This window comes from Carcharodon carcharias, chromosome 13 (genome assembly GCF_017639515.1).
Source record: "Carcharodon carcharias isolate sCarCar2 chromosome 13, sCarCar2.pri, whole genome shotgun sequence".
Lineage (NCBI taxonomy): Eukaryota > Metazoa > Chordata > Chondrichthyes > Lamniformes > Lamnidae > Carcharodon > Carcharodon carcharias.
The window spans coordinates 139,779,395-139,800,272 of NC_054479.1; the positions used below are offsets into that span (position 1 = coordinate 139,779,395).

The window sequence follows — 20,878 nt, forward strand, 5'->3', positions numbered from 1 at the left end:
ACTGAACATTGTCCATACTTTGCTACATATGGGCATGGATCGCTTCGGTATCTGAGAAGTTGTAAATGATGCTGAACATTGTGCAATCAGCAGCAAACATCCTCACTTCTGACCTTCTGCAATCATCAATGAACATCCCCACTTGTGACATTGTGATGGAGGGATGGTCATTGACAAAGCAGCAGAAGATGGTTGGGCCTCGGGCACTACCCAGGGGAACTCCTGCAGTGATGTCCTAAGACTGAGCTAATTCATCTCCAACAACCACAACCATTTTCCTTTATGCGAAGTATGACTCCAACCAATTCTCACTGACTCATTTTGCTAGGGCTCCTTGATATCGCACCCTGTTAAATGCTGCCTTGATATCAAGGGCAGTCACTCTTATCTCACCTCCTGAGTTCAGCTCTTTTATCCATGTTTGGACTAAGGCTGGAGTAAGGTCAGGAGCTGAGTGGCCCTGGCAGAAACCAAGCTGAGTGCTAGTGAGCAGGTTAATGGAAAATCTAGAACTAGGGATTCACAGTTTAAAAATAAGGGGTCACCCATTTAAGACAGAGATGAGGAGAATTCTTTACTCCCAGAGGGTCGTGAGTCTTTTAAACTCTCTCAAAAGGTGATGGAAGCAGAGGTTTTGAACACTTTTAAGGTAGAGATAGATAGATTCTTGATAAGCATGGGGATGAAAGGTTATCGGGGGTGGACGGGAATGTGGAGTTGAGGTTATAATCAGATCAGGCATCATCTTATCAAATGGCAAAGTAGGCTCAAGGGGCCAAGTGGCCTATTCCTAATTCTTATGTTATCGCTAAGTAAGTGCCTCTTGATAGCTCTGTCGACGACACTTTCCATCACTTGGCTGATGATCAAGAGTAAACTGATGGCCGGGTTGGATTTGTCCTGCTTTTTGTGGACAAGGACATACCTGGGCAGTTTTCCTCATTGCTGGGTAGATACCAGTGTTGTAGCTGCACTGGAACAACTTGGCTAATAGCACACCTAGCTCTGGAGCACAAGTCTTCATTCAGTACTATTGTTGGAATGTTGTCAGGGCCCACAGCCTTGGAAGCATCCAGTGCCTTCAGCTGTTTCTTGTGGAGTGAATTGAATTGACTGAAGGCTGGCTTCTGTGATGCTGGGGACCTTAGGTAGGAGGCCGAAATAGATCATGCACTCAGCAATTTTGGCTGAAGGTTGTAGCAAATGCTTCAGCATTGTCTTTTGCACTGATGTGCTGGGCTCCCCCATAATTGAGGATGGGGATATTTGTGGAGCCTCCTCCGCCAGTTAGTTGTTTAATTGTCCACCACCATTCACGACCGGATGTGGCAGGACCTTAGACCTGATCCGTTGGTTGTGGGATTGCTTTGCTCTGTCTATCACATGCTGTTTTTGCTGTTTGGCAAGCAAGTGGTCCTGTGTTGTAGCTTCACCAGTTTGACATCTCACTTTTAGGTATGCCTGGTGCTGCTCCTGGTATCCCCTCCTACACTCTTCATTAAACCAGGGTTGATCACCCAGCTTAATGGTCATAGTAGGTTGGGGGATATGCAGGACCATTAAGTTACAGATTGTGTTTATGTACAACTCTGCTGCTGCTGATAGCTCACAGAGCCTCATGGATGCCCAGTCTTGCTCGATATGTTCGAAATCTATCCCATTTAGCACGGTGGTCATGCCTCACAACATGACGGAGGGTATCCTCAATACTATCATCCCACCATAAGATATTTGATTTGTATTGGTTTTTCTTAAATTGTCACAAGAAATAGAAATGCAGATCAACTGCACTTTCAAAGAAAATCCACACCTGCAGATTTCCTAAAGTCCTGCATGTTCTTTGTCATTTACTAAGTGCTAATCTTTTTTGTATAACTTTAGCTCTGGGGGATGGTAAAGAAAATGAGACAAAGAATGCTAATACTCACCACCACCTTCTCAAGGGCAATTAGGCATGGGCAATAAATGCTGGTCTAGCCAGCGATACCCTTATCCCGTCAATGAATTTTAAAAAAGAGTTGAAATGTGGATAAAGGTTCCAACATATGCTATCTCAAATGGCCTAATCATGTAGCTAAAGTGCTATCTTTAGATTAGTTTGTTCCTCCTGTAATTTTCTACCACTTGCTTACCTTTTGCCTTTTCTCTCCCTTTCACTCATCCTGTTTTCTCACGTTTTCACTGGATCATTTTTTAATGAGGCCTCACTAAGCTGTCAAATCCATCTCTATATCCCTGTTTCTGCAATAGCATTGGATAACAAGTGCATTAAATAACTAATAGAAGCAACATTTTGGTGTAGGCAAAGTAAGCTAGATGTTGATAACTGTTTGGCAAATTCTTGCCACTGCAGAGATAGCATTCTATGTGAAATAGTAATGTGTTATTGATGCAGCAGTTGTGATCTCTCAATGCCAGCAACAATAATGTTGGTTCATTAACTTTACTGACCAGATAGTTGTTAACGGTGGAATGCAGGATATAAATCCATTGCAAGGTGGTGGTTTGAGGAGATTGGCATTGGTTTACCGTTGGAATATTGAGAATTTAGGCAACAGAGAAGGAACAAAGGCTGACTCGGTGAATTTCCTTACTTCTCAATTTCATAATGTTGGATCACCCAGCTACCTGTTCTAGATGCAAATATGACAAAATTGCTTTCACATGACATATCACCCTGGTGCGGCATAGCCTTATTTAAGGCAATTATTTCCAATTTTTAAAAAATTACATTTCCAACTATGCACGAAGGAAGCAGCTTTCAATTAGGTCCCTTGAAAATCATTTTAATTGTGCCAGACATGTGTGGAAGTCAAATCACGCCACTGTTAGCACTAATTTTTCAATCACACTTGTGAATTCATCCTATAATTTGAATCTGGAGGGTAACTTACCAGGAGAAGGTGCAAGGCTTCAAATGTTCAATTTGAATGTTCACATTCCAGTAAACTAGGTACACTTCATCTGGCACCCTATTGCCTGCTGCAAAATCCAAGGGAGTCCAGTTTCACTCTAGAATTATAAAACACAGTTTAGTAGTTCTGACCAGTTATAATTTCAATATGTATGTCAACTCATTGTCACCATATATGGAGATGAGTAATATCACACTGAAATGCATTATGAAATCATTAAAATGCACAAACTTTAACAGAAATCATTTTGGGTACACAGCAGCTGGTTTCAGAACAAAGAGATCAAAGGCAGCAAGGACTGTTGGTTCCCATTGTTCTAATTTAGCAAAATTGTTTAAAGTGGTGATGGTAGGGAAAGAACCAAATTTTGAAATCATTCCAGTTCTTGCCGTGCAGTGTAAATGTATTTTTTAAACTGATAAACCAAATCCTAATAATGCATTAGTAAAAAAGTGTCTCAAAGATCAGGGATGGCTATAATCAGAGGATGTTAACTCACAGAAAAAAGAAACAGGTAGAATTCAAAAATGTCTTAAGGTAAAAGGTGGGGTTGAGGTGTATATATGTGTGTGTGTGTGTGTGTGTGTGTGTGTGTGTGTGTGTGTGGGTGGGTGGGGTGGGACTATTTCCACTGATTAGTGAGTTGGAAACAAGAGGGCATCAATTAAAGGTCATCGCAACAAAATTGAAGGAAGAGGTAGGGAGAAATGTTTTAGGCAGAAGGCTGTAAGGAAATGGAATGCCCGACCAGAACAGTGTGGAATCTAGATCCACAATAGCTTTTGAAAGAGAAGGGAATAAACGTTTAAGGGCAAGCAGAGAAATGGGGCTTACGTGGCGAGCTCTTACAGAGCAGCACAGGCACAACAGGCTGAATAGCCTTTCTCTGCACAGTAAAATTCTCTGATTCTAAAATGAAATAAATAAAAATATAAACTTGTATGATTCCAAGACGAAATAAAAATATAAACCTGGACAATAAATAAAGATCTGTGGAAAAAATGGAGGCCTTTGAAATGTGGATGCTAGGACGTATGCTAAAAAGTCCATATAAGACCAATGAAGGGGTGCTTGAAACTGCAACAAAAGGAACTTTAAAAAGTGACATCCAGAAAAGAAGGCATCAGTATATCAGCCACTTGATCAGAGCTGAAAAGCTACAGAGATCTCTTCAAGGGAAAAGTGGAGGGCAGCAAAAAGGAGCATAGTTGGATTACGGGCTTCACAAAGCAGTTGCACACGGGCTACAGGGGATGTGCAAGGATGGCACAAGACAGATGAGTGTGACAGACCATGTGAGCAGACTTTCTGATAGGAGTAGCTACAAAGCAGCACCAGCAAAAATTAAATGGGACACTTCACATTTTTGCCAACCAAGTGACGTTGCATGTGAACAACACAAGCCACAGAATTACAATAACATGAATTCAACAGCGTCAATTCCAGTTCAACACACTTTTTTCCTCTCACCAACTATCATGGCATCAAATTCTTACCTGAGACAGCCAAATCTAGTAAAATGCAAGATTAGCCTTGGGGGAAACTCAACAGGATAGGGCTAAAATGGCTCTCAGTGTAGCTCACCACAGTTCTGTAAGGAGGGGAAATTATGGTACTTTTTAATCTCCAGAAATTCATGTTCTGAAATTACTCTTGTAAAATAGGTTAATATTGCAAAATTAGAAACATTTAATTCAAGGTTTGCCCAACTCAGCTTTTGAATATAAACTATTCATTTTAAATTAAATGCTAAATTTGTACATATATAAAACAGAAAAATTGGTTAAAGGAACAACATACATAGTTCCACATGTATCTTTATCAAGCTGCATGTATGCATCGTTTCTTCAACCAAATTTTGAGTTATACCCCACACTTCAAAATTAAAGCTAATTCACTTAATTTTATTGTTTTATTGTAAAATCCCAAATCAGTCATAACACTACATGAAAACTACAGACAGCAAACAATATTTATAGTTCTATACATTTCACTTCACTCCAACATTATACAAGGAAATGTCATTAGAAACATAAAGTGAGTTTATTGCCTAAATATTTATTTGGAACATAACATAAACAGGATACACAAAATGCAAGCTTCAATATCAATGGACTGAGAAAAGGCAAGTTTCTGTTTGGAGACTGAGGGGCACAGGGTTCATGATCATAAAACACTACACTCTTTTCCTGAATGTTTTTATTGTAGTATATAAACCACAATATTGACTAATATTCCTGCAGATGAACAAATGGTGTTGGTATTCCCCTAGAAGAGCCAAGAGTGATTCGTCAATATGTAAAAAACAATAAAGCTGAAAATGATAATGGGGATATGAAAAATAATGGCGAAATGAGATCTTTCAGAGGTTGTTCTGAATGTAAATAATAATAGGAGGTCCCAGTTACTGTTGGTGTTAGGGATGGTGAATTTCTCAAAGCCCCAGTTGCTGTCAATTTTAGGGATGGTGAATCTCTCAAAGCCCCAGTTACTATCGGCTTTAGGGATCGTGAATCTCTCAAAGCCCCAGTTAGTATCGGTGTTAGGGATGGTGAATCTCTCAAAGCCCCAGTTACTGTCGGTGTGAGGGATGGTGAATCTCTCAAAGCCCCAGTTACAGTTGGTGTTAGGGATGGTGAATCTCTCAAAGCCCCAGTTACTATCGGTGTTAAGGATGGTGAATCTCTCAAAGCCCCAGTTACTATCAGTGTTAGGGATGGTGAATCTCTCAAAGCCCCAATTACTATCGGCTTTAGGGATGGTGGATCTCTCAAAGCCCCAGTTACTATCGGTTTTAGGGATGGTGAATCTCTCAAAGCCCTAGTTATTGTAGGTGTTAAGGATGGTGAATCTCTCAAAGCCCCAGTTACTATCGGTGTTAGGGATAGTGAATCTCTCAAAGCCCCAGTTACTGTCGGTGTTAAGGATGGTGAATCTCTCAAAGCCCCAGTTACTATCGGTGTTAGGGACGGTGAATCTCTCAAAGCCCCAGTTACTGTCGGTGTTAAGGATGGTGAATCTCTCAAAGCCCCAGTTACTGTCGGTGTTAGGGACGGTGAATCTCTCAAAGCCCCAGTTACTATCAGTGTTAGGGACGGTGAATCTCTCAAAGCCCCAGTTACTGTCGGTGTTAGGGACGGTGAATCTCTCAAAGCCCCAGTTACTGTCGGTGTTAAGGATGGTGAATCTCTCAAAGCCCCAGTTACTGTCGGTGTTAGGGACGGTGAATCTCTCAAAGCCCCAGTTACTGTCGGTATTAAGGATGGTGTATCTCTCAAAGCCCCAGTTACTGTCGGTGTTAGGGATGGTGAATCTCTCAAAGCCCCAGTTACTGTTGGTGTTAAGGATGGTGAATCTCTCAAAGCCCCAGTTACTGTCGGTGTTAGGGACGGTGAATCTCTCAAAGCCCCAGTTACTATCAGTGTTAGGGACGGTGAATCTCTCAAAGCCCCAGTTACTGTCGGTGTTAGGGACGGTGAATCTCTCAAAGCCCCAGTTACTGTCGGAGTTAGGGACGGTGAATCTCTCAAAGCCCCAGTTACTATCGGTGTTAGGGACGGTGAATCTCTCAAAGCCCCAGTTACTATCGGTGTTAGGGACGGTGAATCTCTCAAAGCCCCAGTTACTATCGGTTTTAGGGACGGTGAATCTCTCAAAGCCCCAGTTATTGTAGGTGTTAAGGATGGTGAATCTCTCAAAGCCCCAGTTACTGTCAGTGTTAAGGATGGTGAATCTCTCAAAGCCCCAGTTACTATCGGTTTTAGGGATGGTGAATCTCTCAAAGCCCCAGTTACTATCGGTTTTAGGGACGGTGAATCTCTCAAAGCCCCAGTTACTATCAGTGTTAGGGACGGTGAATCTCTCAAAGCCCCAGTTACTGTCGGTGTTAGGGACGGTGAATCTCTCAAAGCCCCAGTTACTGTCGGAGTTAGGGACGGTGAATCTCTCAAAGCCCCAGTTACTATCGGTGTTAGGGACGGTGAATCTCTCAAAGCCCCAGTTACTATCGGTGTTAGGGACGGTGAATCTCTCAAAGCCCCAGTTACTATCGGTTTTAGGGACGGTGAATCTCTCAAAGCCCCAGTTATTGTAGGTGTTAAGGATGGTGAATCTCTCAAAGCCCCAGTTACTGTCAGTGTTAAGGATGGTGAACCTCTCAAAGCCCCAGTTACTATCGGTTTTAGGGACGGTGAATCTCTCAAAGCCCCAGTTACTATCGGTTTTAGGGACGGTGAATCTCTCAAAGCCCCAGTTACTATCGGTTTTAGGGACGGTGAATCTCTCAAAGCCCCAGTTACTATCGGTTTTAGGGACGGTGAATCTCTCAAAGCCCCAGTTACTGTCGGTTTTAGGGACGGTGAATCTCTCAAAGCCCCAGTTACTGTCGGTGTTAGGGACGGTGAATCTCTCAAAGCCCCAGTTACTGTCGGTGTTAAGGATGGTGAATCTCTCAAAGCCCCAGTTACTATCGGTGTTAGGGATGGTGAATCTCTCAAAGCTCCGGTTACTATCGGTTTTAGGGATGGTGAATCTCTCAAAACCCGTTACTATCAGTGTTAGGGATGGTGAATCTCTCAAAGCCCCAGTTACTGTCGGTGTTAAGGATGGTGAATCTCTCAAAGCCCCAGTTACTGTCGGTGCTAAGGATGGTGAATCTCTCAAAGCCCCAGTTACTATCGGTTTTAGGGATGGTGAATGTCTCAAAACCCCAGGTACTATCGGTTTTAGGGATGGTGAATCTCTCAAAGCCCCAGTTACTATCGGTTTTAGGGATGGTGAATGTCTCAAAACCCCAGGTACAATCGGTTTTAGGGATGGTGAATCTCTCAAAGCCCCAGTTACTATCGGTTTTAGGGATGGTGAATCTCTCAAAGCCCCAGTTACTATCGGTTTTAGGGATGGTGAATCTCTCAAAGCCCCAGTTACTATCGGTTTTAGGGATGGTGAATCTCTCAAAGCCCCAGTTATTGTAGGTGTTAAGGATGGTGAATCTCTCAAAGCCCCAGTTACTATCGGTTTTAGGGATGGTGAATCTCTCAAAGCCCCAGTTATTGTAGGTGTTAAGGATGGTGAATCTCTCAAAGCCCCAGTTACTATCGGTTTTAGGGACGGTGAATCTCTCAAAGCCCCAGTTACTATCGGTTTTAGGGACGGTGAATCACCCAGGGCCAGAGTCCAGGGCCCTGACCGGGGCCTCAGGAACCGAGACAGGAGGGCAGAAAGGGGTATGAAGACAGCCCGATAGCCCCCGCAAAGGCACAGTTACCGGCTCCTGGAGGTGTCCCGGGTGCTGTGGAGGCGGCGCGGCCAGGCCAGGCCAGGCACGGCTGTGTTTGAATCCGGAGACGCTCGGACACAGAAACTGAGAGAGAGAGAGAGATAGAGGCCCTGAGCGCCAGGACCCCACCAACCCGACTGACCCAAACGCCGCCTGATCACAGCCATAAACAAACTTCTCAAATCACAAAAGGAACTCACGGCGGCGGGAGGGGGTGATATCAAACAGCAAAAAAATGCGATTTCTTTTTAACATCCAGTGCTCTTTTTCTTCTGAGGGGGCGTTTATTTTTCCCTTCTCCGTAAGTGACAGGCGCTCGGTCAGGCCGCTGCGGCAGTGAGGCCCCCCCCCCCCCCCCCCCAGACTCCGCCCCCTTCGTCTCATTGGGCGGTTGTCAGGGCGACTGGGCGGTTGCTAGCGGGGAAGACCAGGGTGGAAATGGGAGGGGGCTGGTTGGACATTGATGGTGGGACATGGCGGGGGATTAGGTAGTTGTTCCGCGGGACTGGGCCATTGTCGGCTGGGGGGGGGGGGGGGGGGGGGGTGGTGACAAGGACCATTTTACGATGCCCAGGCTTTGAAGCTGAAGCTCGGTGTTTGATGGTCTCTGCAGGAGAGCGAGTGGCAGGGTCACCAAGGCGAGGGCCACCCCAGCGGCTCCTTCTCCTCAAGTTATAATTCGATCTCTCGAGTGAATATTCTTTGTTTTCTCTGTGTCAGCTGTGGCCACTCTTGCCTCCGGCTCCGAAGGTTGTAGGTTCAAGAGAGCCGAGTCCAGATATCCAGCTGACGCCGCCATGCAGTACTGAAGGAGTGCTACACTGTCAGTGGTGCCAGTTTCAGATGAGGAACGGTTGTTATCTCTGGTGGTAAAAGCCAAAAAAAAACCTGCGGATGCTGGAAATCCAAAACAAAAATAAAAATACCTGGAAAAACTCAGCAGGTCTGACAGCATCTGCGGAGAGGAACACAGTTAACGTTTCGAGTCCATATGACTCCTGTTGAAGAGTCATATGGACTCGAAACGTTAACTTTGGTCCTCTCCGCAGATGCTGTCAGACCTGCTGAGTTTTTCCAGGTATTTTTGTTTTTGTTACCTCTGGTGACCCGACCAAACTTTATCCCTCAATCAACATCATTTTAAAAAAATTATCTGGCCATTACCAAATTGCTCTTTGTAGAAGTCTGCTGTGTGCCCGACACTACAACTGTGAATACACTTCAGATCGCTTTGGGTCATCATGAAAGATTCATGGAAATGCAAATCATTTATTTCTCCCACAATTGCTACCTGACTTGCTGAGCATTTACACCATGTTTCCCTATTTTATATTTCAGATTGCCAACATCTGCAGTATTTTGCCTTTTTAAATATTACTCATGTTTTGGGTTTCAAAGGTAGCTAAATTTCACTCTTGAGGCATAAGCACTTTTTAAAATATTGTTGCCAAACAGTCGCCATTTCAATAGTAATATTAAGTCTCACTCGTTATGTCTCCTTTGTTAATACTTTTGTCATCAAGCTGAAATGTTAACCCTGTTTCTCTCCCCATAGATTTAATAATAATGGTACTGTATTCACAGACTAAAGGCTGAATTGCAATGCAACTTACATCGAGAAATTCATATGAAGGCTAAGTAATCAGGTTAAAAACGTAACAATCATGATGTAACAAAAATAGACAAACAAGTTCAGCAGGTAACAGGGAAGTGGTGGACGAAACGTTAAAAGAAGTGAATTACATTAAAATTACAAACCAATACACCATTCCCACATTATAGGCATTGAAGTATGTATAAATGACCACCATCTGCAGTATTTTACTTGTGTTAACACTTTTATTGCTTTTCCTAATTCTGTCTTTCCTCCCCATCCACCCCACCCTTCCTCCTCATAGTACAGTCTGAACTCACCAGACATGGTAATAGAGAGAAAATTGAGATCCTGAGATTGTTTCCACACAAGCAGAAAAACTAAGAGGAGATTTAATAAAGGTTTTTAAGATTATAACGGTATTTTGCCTGATTAGGGAATCACTGAGGGGGGTTATCAATTTTAAATTGCCACCAAGAGAGTAAAGGGAAAGTTAGAAATTTTTTATGGAGTGTTGGGGAATATGGAGTTGCAGGGATTGTAAAATTGATATTTTGGTTTGTTGGACCCCAAGCTAAGACAGTAATTAACATAAGCAACAGGAGCAGGAATAGACTAAATGGTCCGTCGAGCCTTCTTGGTCATTCCATAAGACCATGACTGAACCTCAACCTTGCTCCACTTTCCTGCCCTGTTCCCATATCCTTTGATTCCTTTGGTGTCCAAAAATCTATTGATCTAAGCCTTGAAAATACTCATCGATCGAACATCTGCAGCCCTCCGGGGTAAAGAATTCCAAGTATTCACAACCATCTGTGTGAAGAAATTTCTCCTTATGTCAGTCCTAAATAGTGGACCACTTATCCTGAGACTATGCCCCTTAGTTTTTGATTCTCTAGCCAGGGAAAACTAGCCTCTCAGAGTCTACCCTGTCAATCTCTTTAAGAATTTCAATGAGATCACCTCTCATTCTTCTAAACTCCAGAAAATATATGCCTATTCTACCCAATCACTCTCATTCTAAGAAGCACAACTTAGATTATAGTGTCTTTAACATAATAAATATTCCAAGTGGAACACAGGAGCATTATAAAACAAAGCTTGACACCAAGCCACATAAGGGGATATTAGGTCAAATGACCAAACTTGGTCAAAGAGGTAGGTTTTAAAGAGTTTCTTAAAGGAGAAAAATGAGGTAGAGAGCTTGGGGCCTAGACAAAAGGCACAGCCACCAATGGTGGAGCGATTAAAAACAATCCAGTGAACATTTGTTGTGCCTCCTCTAAGATGAGTATATCCTTCTGTAGGTAAGGAGATGAAAACTATACAGTATCCGAGGTTTCATCAAAGTTCTATGTAATTGCAACAAGACTTTTTTACTCTTTTACCCACTTTCAAGAAAGGTTAACGTAACATCTACCTATATATCATCAGCAAAATTAGACACATTACACTCGATCCCTCCAACTAAATCATTGATATAGATTGTAAAAGTTGAGGCCCAAGCACTGATCTTTGCAGCAGCTAGTTACAGCTTGCCAACCTGAAAATAACCCATTTATTCCTATTTCCTGTTTTCTGTCTTTCATCCAATCCTCAATCCAAACTACCCCTACATTTCCATGAGCCCTAATCTTGTGTAATAACCACTTGCATGGCACCTTATCAAATGCCTTTTGAGAATCCATATATACTATATCCACCATTTTCCCCTTATTGAACACAAAAATCAAGGCTTACACTCCACTGCTGCAATGGCGGAGTGATCAGATGAGAGTTTAAGCAGAGGCCTCACCTGCCCTCTCAAATGGATGTAAAAGGTCCCAAATGGCACTATTTTGAAGAAGAGCAGGGGGTTTATCACTAACATCCAGGTCAATATTTATCTCAATAAACATCACAAAAAGCAGATTATCTGGTCATTATCACATTGCTGTTTGTGGGTCCTTGCTGTATGCAAATTGGCTGCTGCATTGCTTAAATTACAGCAGTGACAACACTTCAAATGTACTTCATTGGCTGTAAAGTGCTTTGAGATGTGTGGTGGTTGTGAAAAGCCCTATAAAAATGCAAGCTTTCCTTTCATTTTACCTAACCTGCTATTTACACCTTCAAAAAACATGATTATCCTTTCATAAAACCATGTTGACTCTGCCCAATAATACTTTGATTTTCCTAGTGCCCTGCAATCTCATCCCTAATAATAGATTCTAACATTTTTCCTAATACTGATGTTATGCTGACTGGCCTGCAGTCCCTTGTTTTCTCTCTTCCTCCTTCCTTGAATAGCAGTGTTACTGTTGCAACCTTCCTGTTCATGAATCTTAAGTTAAGGCAGAACATTGCATCTTTTAAAAGAAAATTAGATAAATGCGTGAAGCAAAGAATCATAAACTATGTTTATAGCATAGAAGGAGGCCATTCAGCCCATCAGGACCAGACCAGCTCTGCAAATGCAAATCAGCTAAACCTGCTTTCCCCCCACATCCCCTCTACCTCCTTCCCCCTTAAATGCAGCTTTTTCTTTCTCTACAGGTGCTTTCCAATTCTCTTCCGAAATCACCTGTAGAGGTGCATTCTAGATACAAACCATGTTCTGTGTTTAAAAAAGATTTTCCTCATGTTGCCTAGAGTTCTTTTGCATTCACCATTCACCTTAAATTGGTACCCGCTGGTACCAATGGGAACAGTTTCTTTCTATCTGTTCTGACCTCTCATGATTTTGAACACCTCCATCAAATCTTCATTCAACTTTCTCTTCTTTAAGGAGAACAGCCCCAGATTTGCCAATCTATCCACATAACTGAAGTCCCTCATCCCTGGAAACATTCTTGTAAATCTTTTCTGCACCCTCTCTAATACCTTCACATCCTTCCTAAAGTGTTCATATAGACGAATATAAAATTAATTGGACATGCATATGTTAAGAACTGTCTTTCCAATATATAAGACCATAAGACATAGCAGCAGAAATTAGGTCATTTGGCCCATCGAGTCTGCTCTGCCATTCAATCATGGCTGATAGGTTTCTCAACCCCATTCTCCCGCCTTCTCCCCGTAACCTTTGATCCCCTTACCAATCAAGAACCTATCTATCTCGGACTTAAATATACTCAATGACCTGGCCTCCACAGCCTTCTGTGGCAATGAATTCCATAGATTCACCACTCTCTGGCTAAAGAAGTTTCTCCTCATCTCTGTTCTAAAAGGTCTTCCCTTTCCTCTGAGGCTGTGCCCTCGGGTCCTAGTCTCTCCTAATCAGTTTACTTTTATAGATAAGCTCTTTGTGCTTTCACTTTCAGTCATTGTAACCATGCCAATTCCCTCATAGTAACTATCTCGAAACATTGATGGCCTTCAGCAGTATAAAAAGGAAGACTCACTTGACATAAAACTGACCCATAAACAAAACTTTTACTATTTCTGCAACTACTTCCTAAATTGCATTGAACAATAGTTTTCTGACCATGGCCATGACATGATTGCAACCATATACAGAGTCTATCATCACAATTCAATTGTCCTACCCTAAAACGTACCTGCCTAAAATCTTACTTCTGGCACAGGACTGATTTAAAGGGCACTATATGCATTGTACAGATTCTGTTCTCCCTAAGCTCATCTGCTGGTGAAACCGTCATCCATGTTTTTGTTACCCCTAGATTTGACAAATCCAATGCTCTCCTGATTGGTCTGAATCATAAATAAAAACAGAAAGTGCTGGAAATACTCAGAAAGTCTGGCAGCATCTGTGGAGAGAAACAGAGTCAAGTTACCTTTCCAGCATCCTCAGTATTTTACTTTGGTATTTGTGCCTATATCCTAACTCACTGACTTGGCTTTCAGTCCAGCAATGCCTCAATTTTAAAATTCTCATCCTTATTTTCAAATCCCTCCATGGCCTCACCCTATCTCTGAAAGTTCCTCCAGTACTACAACCCTCTGTGATCCTCCAATTCTGGCTTCTTGAATATTACTGATTTTAATCACTCTCCAATAGGTGGCTGTCTTCACCTGGCTAAGCTCTGGAATTCTCTCCATAAACCTCTCCACCCAAAGGTGAAAGTAACGGTCTGGCATACTGGTAAGAAAGTTTTTTTTTATTCAGCCAGCATTTATTACCCATCCCTAATTGCCCTTGTTCAGAGGGCATTTTAGAGTCAAACACATTGCTGTGGCCTGGCCTGGAGTCACATGTAGGTCAGACCAGGCAAGGAGAGCAGATTTCCTTCCCTAAAGGGCATTATTGAACCAGTTGGGTTTTTAACATTTCATGGTCATCATTAGACTTTTAATTCCAGATTTTTATTGAATTCAAATTCCACTATCTGCTGAGGCAGGATTTGAAGCCCAGGTCCCCAGAGCATTACCCTGGGTCTCTGGATTACTAATGCAGTGACAATACCATTATGCCATCGCCTCCCCTGAGGAAATAGGAATGCAGAGACGTGGGGAGTGAAAATGACAAGTGGTACCCGCGGAGAGGTAACTTTCCAGTTGTAGTTAAGAAATCGAGTGGTTAACCCATCGAATTGTGGTTAAGGACTGAATGAGCGGGGAAAATGGAAATGAGAATGGAAGTCACTTGTTTGTAGTTAATTATGTTTCAGTGTGGGGTATGGCGACAATTTCTCTTGATTTCCATATCATTGTTTTGTGTCTTTTAAGCATAATGACCACTATTAAAACAGATCAATTAACTGACCTTATGTGAGGATTAGTGGTGGATTTTTTTTATTTTTTGAGCAAATAATGGGCACTTCTTCCCACGTGTCTTGTACAGTTGGAATTTGAAATGCAGCACATTTCTTTGATGTGGTTTCATCTTATCATTTGAAATATGAACAAACACTAAACTCATTCATTATAGCTGATTGTAATGGTTTGACAACTTCCACCACCAATGTTACCTGATCTCAGAGACTTCAGTGGTTAAGTGATTGCTATGTTCATAAGATCGATAAGTGATATTTTCAAAAGTGCAGTGCCACCTTTTCAAGCCGACCCATTGTAAATTAGAATATTCACACTGTGAGGAATCGTGAGGTTTTCATATTTTCCTTTTCTGACAGTGGATGGCTTGTTGTGAATCACTTTGATTGTCAAAGGTTTAGGGAGTGTGCCTGTATTGTTGTTTGCGGATTATTGGCTGTATCAATCTGACCTGTTCTTTGATGCCAGTCATGGTGCGAATTTTTTATTTTGTTCAAACATGCCTTGGGGGCAATGGATTGATAATCAAAGTGCTTTGAACACGGAAACCACAAGTTCAATAAAAAAACTGTGGTTTCCGGTCAAAGAAATGACCTTCCACACATTAAATTATAATTAGTCAAATTTGGAATTCCTTGTATGACTGTACCAGTAAGAAATTTAAGTCACTTTCACCCCTGTTCCCACCTCTCTTTCCTCCTTTAAGACACTGCTTAAAACCTAATTCCTTGATGAAGCTTTTGGCCACCTGCCCTAATAGCTCATTATGTAGCTTCAAGTCAAGTTTTGTTTGATAATGTTCCTGTGTGCCTTGGGTTATTTTGTGATATTAAAAGCATCAATAAGTGCAAGTCGTTATGATTGTAATAATTGATTTTGCCTGTACATGTTTTCATAAATGATAAAACCTATCAATTCTGAATTACATCTACAGTCACAGTCCGGGACTCACTATACCTTTCCCAGGCAAGTCCTTTTCAGCCGGATGATCAGTGGAGAACATTGGGAGTAATTGTAGTGCCCTCAGATGAGGCTGAGATTGGTTACTCACAGCAGACACAAATTCGTAACCAATTTGGTGCCATGCCAAACAGGAGCAGCAAAAGTAAAAATACCTGAAAAAACTCAGCAGGTCTGTCAGCATCTGCAGAGAGGAACACAGTTAACGTTTCGAGTCCGTATGACTCTTCAACAGAACTAAGGAAAAATAGAAAAGAGGTGAAATATAAGCTGGTTTAAGGGGGGGGGGGAGGTGGGACAAGTAGAGCTGGATAGAGGGCCAGTGATAGGTGGAGATAACCAAAAGATGTCATAGACAAAAGGACAAAGAGATGTTGAAGGTGGTGATATTATCTAAGGAATGTGCTAATAGGTGACATTAAGGGTAGAAAGCAGGACGAGCAAGGTACAGATAGCCCTAGTGGGGGTGGGAGGAAGGTATCGAAATAGGCTAAAAGGTAGAGATAAAACAATGGATGGAAATACATTTAAAAATAATGGAATTGGTGGGAAAAGAAAAATCTATATAAATTATTGGAAAAAAGGGGGATCGGAAAAAGGGGTGGGGATGGAGGAGAGAGTTTATGATCTAAAATTGTTGAACTCAATATTCAGTCTGGAAGGCTGTAAAGTGCCTAGTCGGAAGATGAGGTGCTGTTCCTCCAGTTTGCATTGAGCTTCACTGGAACAATGCAGCAGGCCAAGGACGGAAATGTGGGCATGAGAGCAGGGTGGAGTGTTGAAATGGCAAGCGACAGGGAGGTCTGGGTCATGCTTGCGGACAGACCGAAAGTGTTCTGCAAAGCGGTAACCCAGTCTGCGTTTGGTCTCTCCAAGTAGAGGAAACCGCATTGGAAGCAGCGAATGCAGTAGACTAACTTGAGGGAAGTGCAAGTGAAATGCTGCTTCATTTGAAAGGAGTGTTTGGGCCCTTGGACAGTGAGGAGAGGGGAAGTAAAGGGGCAGGTGTTGCACCTTCTGCGGTTGCATGGGAAGGTGCCGTGGGAGGGGGTTGAGGTGTAGGGGGTGATGGAGGAGAGGAGCAGGGTGTCTCTGAGGGAACGATCCCTGAGGGATGCCGCCGGGGGGGGGGGTGAAGGGAAGATGTGTTTGGTGGTGACATCATGCTGGAGTTGGCGGAAATGGCGGAGAATGATTCTTTGAATGCGGAGGCTAGTGGGGTGATATTTGAGGACAAGGGGGACCCTATCATGTTTCTGGGAGGGAGAGGAAGGTGTGAGGGCGGATGCGTGGGAGATGGGCCAGACACGGGTGTGGAAAACCTCGGTTAAGGAAGAAGGGGGACATGTCAGAGGAACTGTTTTTGAAAGTGGCATCATCAGAACAGATGCGACGGAGGCGAAGGAACTGAGAGAATGGGATGGAGTCCTTACAGGAAGCGGGGCTGTAGTCGAGGTAGCTGTGGGAGTTGGTAGGCTTGTAATGAATATTAGTGGACAGTCTATCACCAGAAATAGACAGAAAGGTCAAGCTAAAGGATCATTTTTAAAAATTAATTGGTGAAGAGTAAATGATCTGCTGTTATAGAAGTAGCATTTATCATGTTTGAAAAACTGAACAAAAGTACTGAAACAAAATTACTCTCAAATCAACATTGCTGTTGATCTGTTCCATTTTAAAAAAAAAAATCCTTGACTAACTGGCCAAAATCTGTCTGCAGTCCCCAGAGCTGCCTGACCAGCAGAGCCAACTTTTTTTTTGCCAGCATTCCCATAAACTGCAACCTATCACGGTTAAGAGGTGGTGTCTGTTTGCACTGTGACGTCGTTTTGTAATCCATTCGCACATGTCTGTCCGGGACCCTGGCTTAATAACCCAGGCTTGGGGACAGCTTCCTTTTGTTTGACAAGGTGGTGGGAAAGGAATGATGTCGGCATCTGTCTTGAGTTCAGCATTAAACGGTTGCGTTCGGAGGCCAGGGCGGGGGGTGTGCTGGCTTTTCAGCCCGAGGCGCCTATACCGCAGCGAACGGGGAGTTTATGGCTACAAGCCTGCCCGGAATGACAGTGGTTTTAAATTAACAAGAGAAGTCCCAACTCAAGGTCAGTTGCGTGCATCTTAAAACCCGAGATTATAAGATTTGTTTGGTTTTTTTTTTGGGAGGGGTGGAATTGGACTGTTAACATTTTCAGCCTAATAGCAAGAAGTTGTAAAACTTCTTATTGTGTCAAGTCCGCGAAACTAATTGTAAGCTCTGGAACCTTGGGGAAACAAAGTGACAGTTCACGAAGTCGCTCCGGTTACCTTGTCACAACGCTCGGATACTGACTGAATCCTCTTTCTGTTGCAAATGGCTGCCCCTCCAGAACTCAAGGATTTTTGCCGGCTTAGAGCCTGAGCGTAAAACTCGTGCCTCCTTGCATCTCAGCTTAAAATGTTTCGAGTTGCTTATTTAAAAAAGTTTTTTTTTGTTGTGGTTGTTGTTGTTGTTGTTCTCGTTACCTACATTGGGTGTTAAGGGTCGTTTGTGTCTTCCTGCAGCCTGTATCTGCTTTGTGTGTGTGTGTGTGTGTGTGTGTCAGCTTGTTCGTGTTCCTTCCAAAACGTCACACGCTGGAATTTGGGCTGGTGCCATTTTTAATACGGTCGCGCTGGCAAAATGTCAGAAGCAGAAAGTGCATGATTGGTATTGTAAATTAGCGTCTTGGGTGCTGCCCACAGGGTCTAAATGATATGTGACACTAATACCGTACTGTAGTTTTGTGAGTGTGTCTGGGTGCAAGGTGTTTAATATCTACAACTTTTTTTTTATCAGAATTCTAAAATTTGGGCTCATTGCATCCTTGATATTAAAAGGACATTATCTTGATTTAAAAAAAACAGTTCAGAATTTGGCACTACTTAATACCAATGGGATAACTGCCATTGAAACATTTTGCATTACATAGTGTGGAATTATCTGCCCTCCGCACTACACAGAATTGTTTCTTCTCACAGCTTAAATAAAGCTTGTCCTGAGTTATATCACCAGGCTGCTAGTTTAAAGCCTTGCTTTGATGACACTGTTCACTCTGCCCCGTTGTCAGTGTCATAACGCACCTTGTCTAGTTATCACTATGTAGGCATGGACCATTTTAGCCTTCTCCTTATTAATGATCTTTCATCCTCAAACTTCTCCTGAGATACTCATGGGCTCTGACACAACTACCTCACCATGAGCTCCACAGGGAAAATGCCATCAAAGTTGCCAGCTGCCTAGAAATAATACACACAAAAGACCAATATGTGTGCTTACTTAAAAGTAACTCAGTTACGGGTTTCTCCCTAAAGCTCAGCAGAATAAATGGTTCGATCTTTGATCCCTCGATCTTTGCTTGATTTCCGTTAGGACAGCATCATGGCACAAAAGTAGAAAATACTGCAAATTCCCAGCCAGTCCAGTAGCATCTGTGTAGAGAGAAATGGAGTTAATATTTCAGGTCGATGACCTTCCTTCAGAGCTCTGTTCATTCAGACCTTCCTTCAGGGCTTTGCTCATTCAGAACATTCTGACAAAAGATTATTGACTTGAAATGTTAACTCTCGGTTTCTCTCTTTCCACAGATGCAGCCTGGGCTGTTGAGTATTTCCAGCGATTCCTGTTTTATATCTAGTTTCCAGCACCTGCAGTATTTTGCTTTTGTATCAGCATTGTGGCCCTACTACTGCACTTCTTCATGCCTATATCAGGGAGGAGAGAAATTAACCCATTTTGTTGTTTTATTCAAAAACAGAATTACCTGAAAAAACTCAGCAGGTCTGGCAGCATCGGCGGAGAAGAAAAGAGTTGACGTTTCGAGTCCTCATGACCCTTCGACAGAACTTGAGTTCGAGTCCAAGAAAGAGTTGAAATATAAGCTGGTTTAAGGTGTGTGTGTGGGGGGCGGAGAGACAGAGAGGTGGAGGGGGGGGGTGTGGTTGTAGGGACAAACAAGCAGTGATAGAAGCAGATCATCAAAAAATGTCAACGACAGTAGTACAATAGAACACATAGGTGTTAAAGTTGGTGATATTATCTAAACGAATGTGCTAATTAAGAATGGATGGTAGGGCACTCAAGGTATAGCTCTAGTGGGGAAGTAGTACATTCTAGTAGCACATTCGTTTAGATAATATCACCAACTTTAACTTTAACACCTATGTGTTCTATTGTACTATTGTCGTTGACATCTTTTGATGATCTGCTTCTATCACTGCTTGTTTGTCCCTACAACCACAGCACCCCCCCTCCACCTCTCTGTCTCTCTATCTCTCCGCCCCCCACACACACACCTTAAACCAGCTTATATTTCAGCTCTTTCCTGGACTCGAACTCAAGTTCTGTCGAAGGGTCAAGAGGACTCGAAACGTCAACTCTTTTCTTCTCCACCGATGCTGCCAGACCTGCTGAGTTTTTCCAGGTAATTCTGTTTTTTTGTTGGATTTCCAGCATCCGCAGTTTTTTGTTTTTATTATTGTTGTTTTATTATCCACTTACCTATGCTGGTTCATGTACATGTGGGGCAAGGACAAGACTGGATATGGTTGTGATGCCCTGTGCCCTAGGGTCATGTATGAAAATCGTCATTGTACCAAGTACAGCTGGCTGTTATGACCGATGCAGTTGGTAAAGTGGAGTTATTTAAAAATCCCAGAAGGAAACTTTAAACAACTGTCATAATCAATAATTTTAAGTGTTATGTTTGAGATGCGACTCAGTAGTCAGGAATCAGACCATTAGTTCTCGTAGGGACAAGCAAGCAGTGATTGGAGCAGATCATCAAAAGATGTCACAGACAAAAGAACACCGAGGTGTTGAAGTTGGTGATATTGTCTAAACGAATGTGCTAATTAAGAATGGATGGTAGGGTACTCAAGGTATAGCTCTAGTGGGGGTTGGGGGGGGGCATAAAAGATTTAAAAATAATGGATTCACTCAAGTTCTGTCGAAGGGTCATGAGGGCTCGAAACGTCAACTCTTTTCTTCTCCGCTGATGCTGCCAGACCTGCTGAGTTTTTCCAGGTAATTCTGTTTTTGTTAAAGATTTAAAAATAATGGAAATAGGTGGGAAAAGAAAAATCTATATAAATTATTGGAAAAAAACAAAAGGAAGGGAGAAGAAACAGAGGGAAAAATTTATTAATTTTGCTTCCAATCTCCACCCCTCCATCATTTTCACGTGGTCCATCTCTGACACTTCCCTTCCCTTCCAAGACCTCTCTGTCTCAATCTCTGGTGATAGACTGTCCACCAATATCCATTACAAGCCTACCGACTCCCACAGCTACCTCGACTACAGCTCCTCACTCCCCGCTTCCTGTAAGGACTCCATCCCATTCTCAGTTCCTTCGACTCCGTCGCATCTGTTCCGATGATGCTACCTTCAAAAGCAGTTCCTC

The 20,878-nt window shown here is 42.6% G+C and overlaps 2 protein-coding genes across 5 annotated transcripts in view; one reads left to right on the plus strand and one right to left on the minus strand.

Moving 5' to 3' along the window:
- The window catches only part of upf2 (UPF2 regulator of nonsense mediated mRNA decay), a 147,821-nt gene extending 129,878 nt beyond the window's left edge, over nucleotides 1–17,943 (minus strand). For 2 of the 4 annotated variants that reach the window (XM_041202152.1, XM_041202155.1), the window contains exons 1-3: nucleotides 8,182–8,312; nucleotides 4,412–4,506; nucleotides 2,895–3,012 (exon numbers count right to left, since the gene is read on the minus strand). The gene's annotated coding sequence lies outside the window, so the exon portion shown is untranslated. Of the gene's footprint in view, nucleotides 1–2,894; nucleotides 3,013–4,411; nucleotides 4,507–8,181; nucleotides 8,313–8,393; nucleotides 8,522–17,764 lie in introns of those variants that run through there. The other 2 variants (XM_041202154.1, XM_041202153.1) reach the window with 2 other exon arrangements.
- dhtkd1 (dehydrogenase E1 and transketolase domain containing 1) overlaps nucleotides 17,266–20,878 on the plus strand; it is a 46,843-nt gene continuing 43,230 nt past the window's right edge. The window contains exon 1 of the mRNA XM_041202156.1: nucleotides 17,266–17,562. Coding sequence (XP_041058090.1) covers nucleotides 17,385–17,562 — 178 coding nt within the window. The 5' untranslated portion in view covers nucleotides 17,266–17,384. The remainder of the gene's footprint in view (nucleotides 17,563–20,878) is intronic.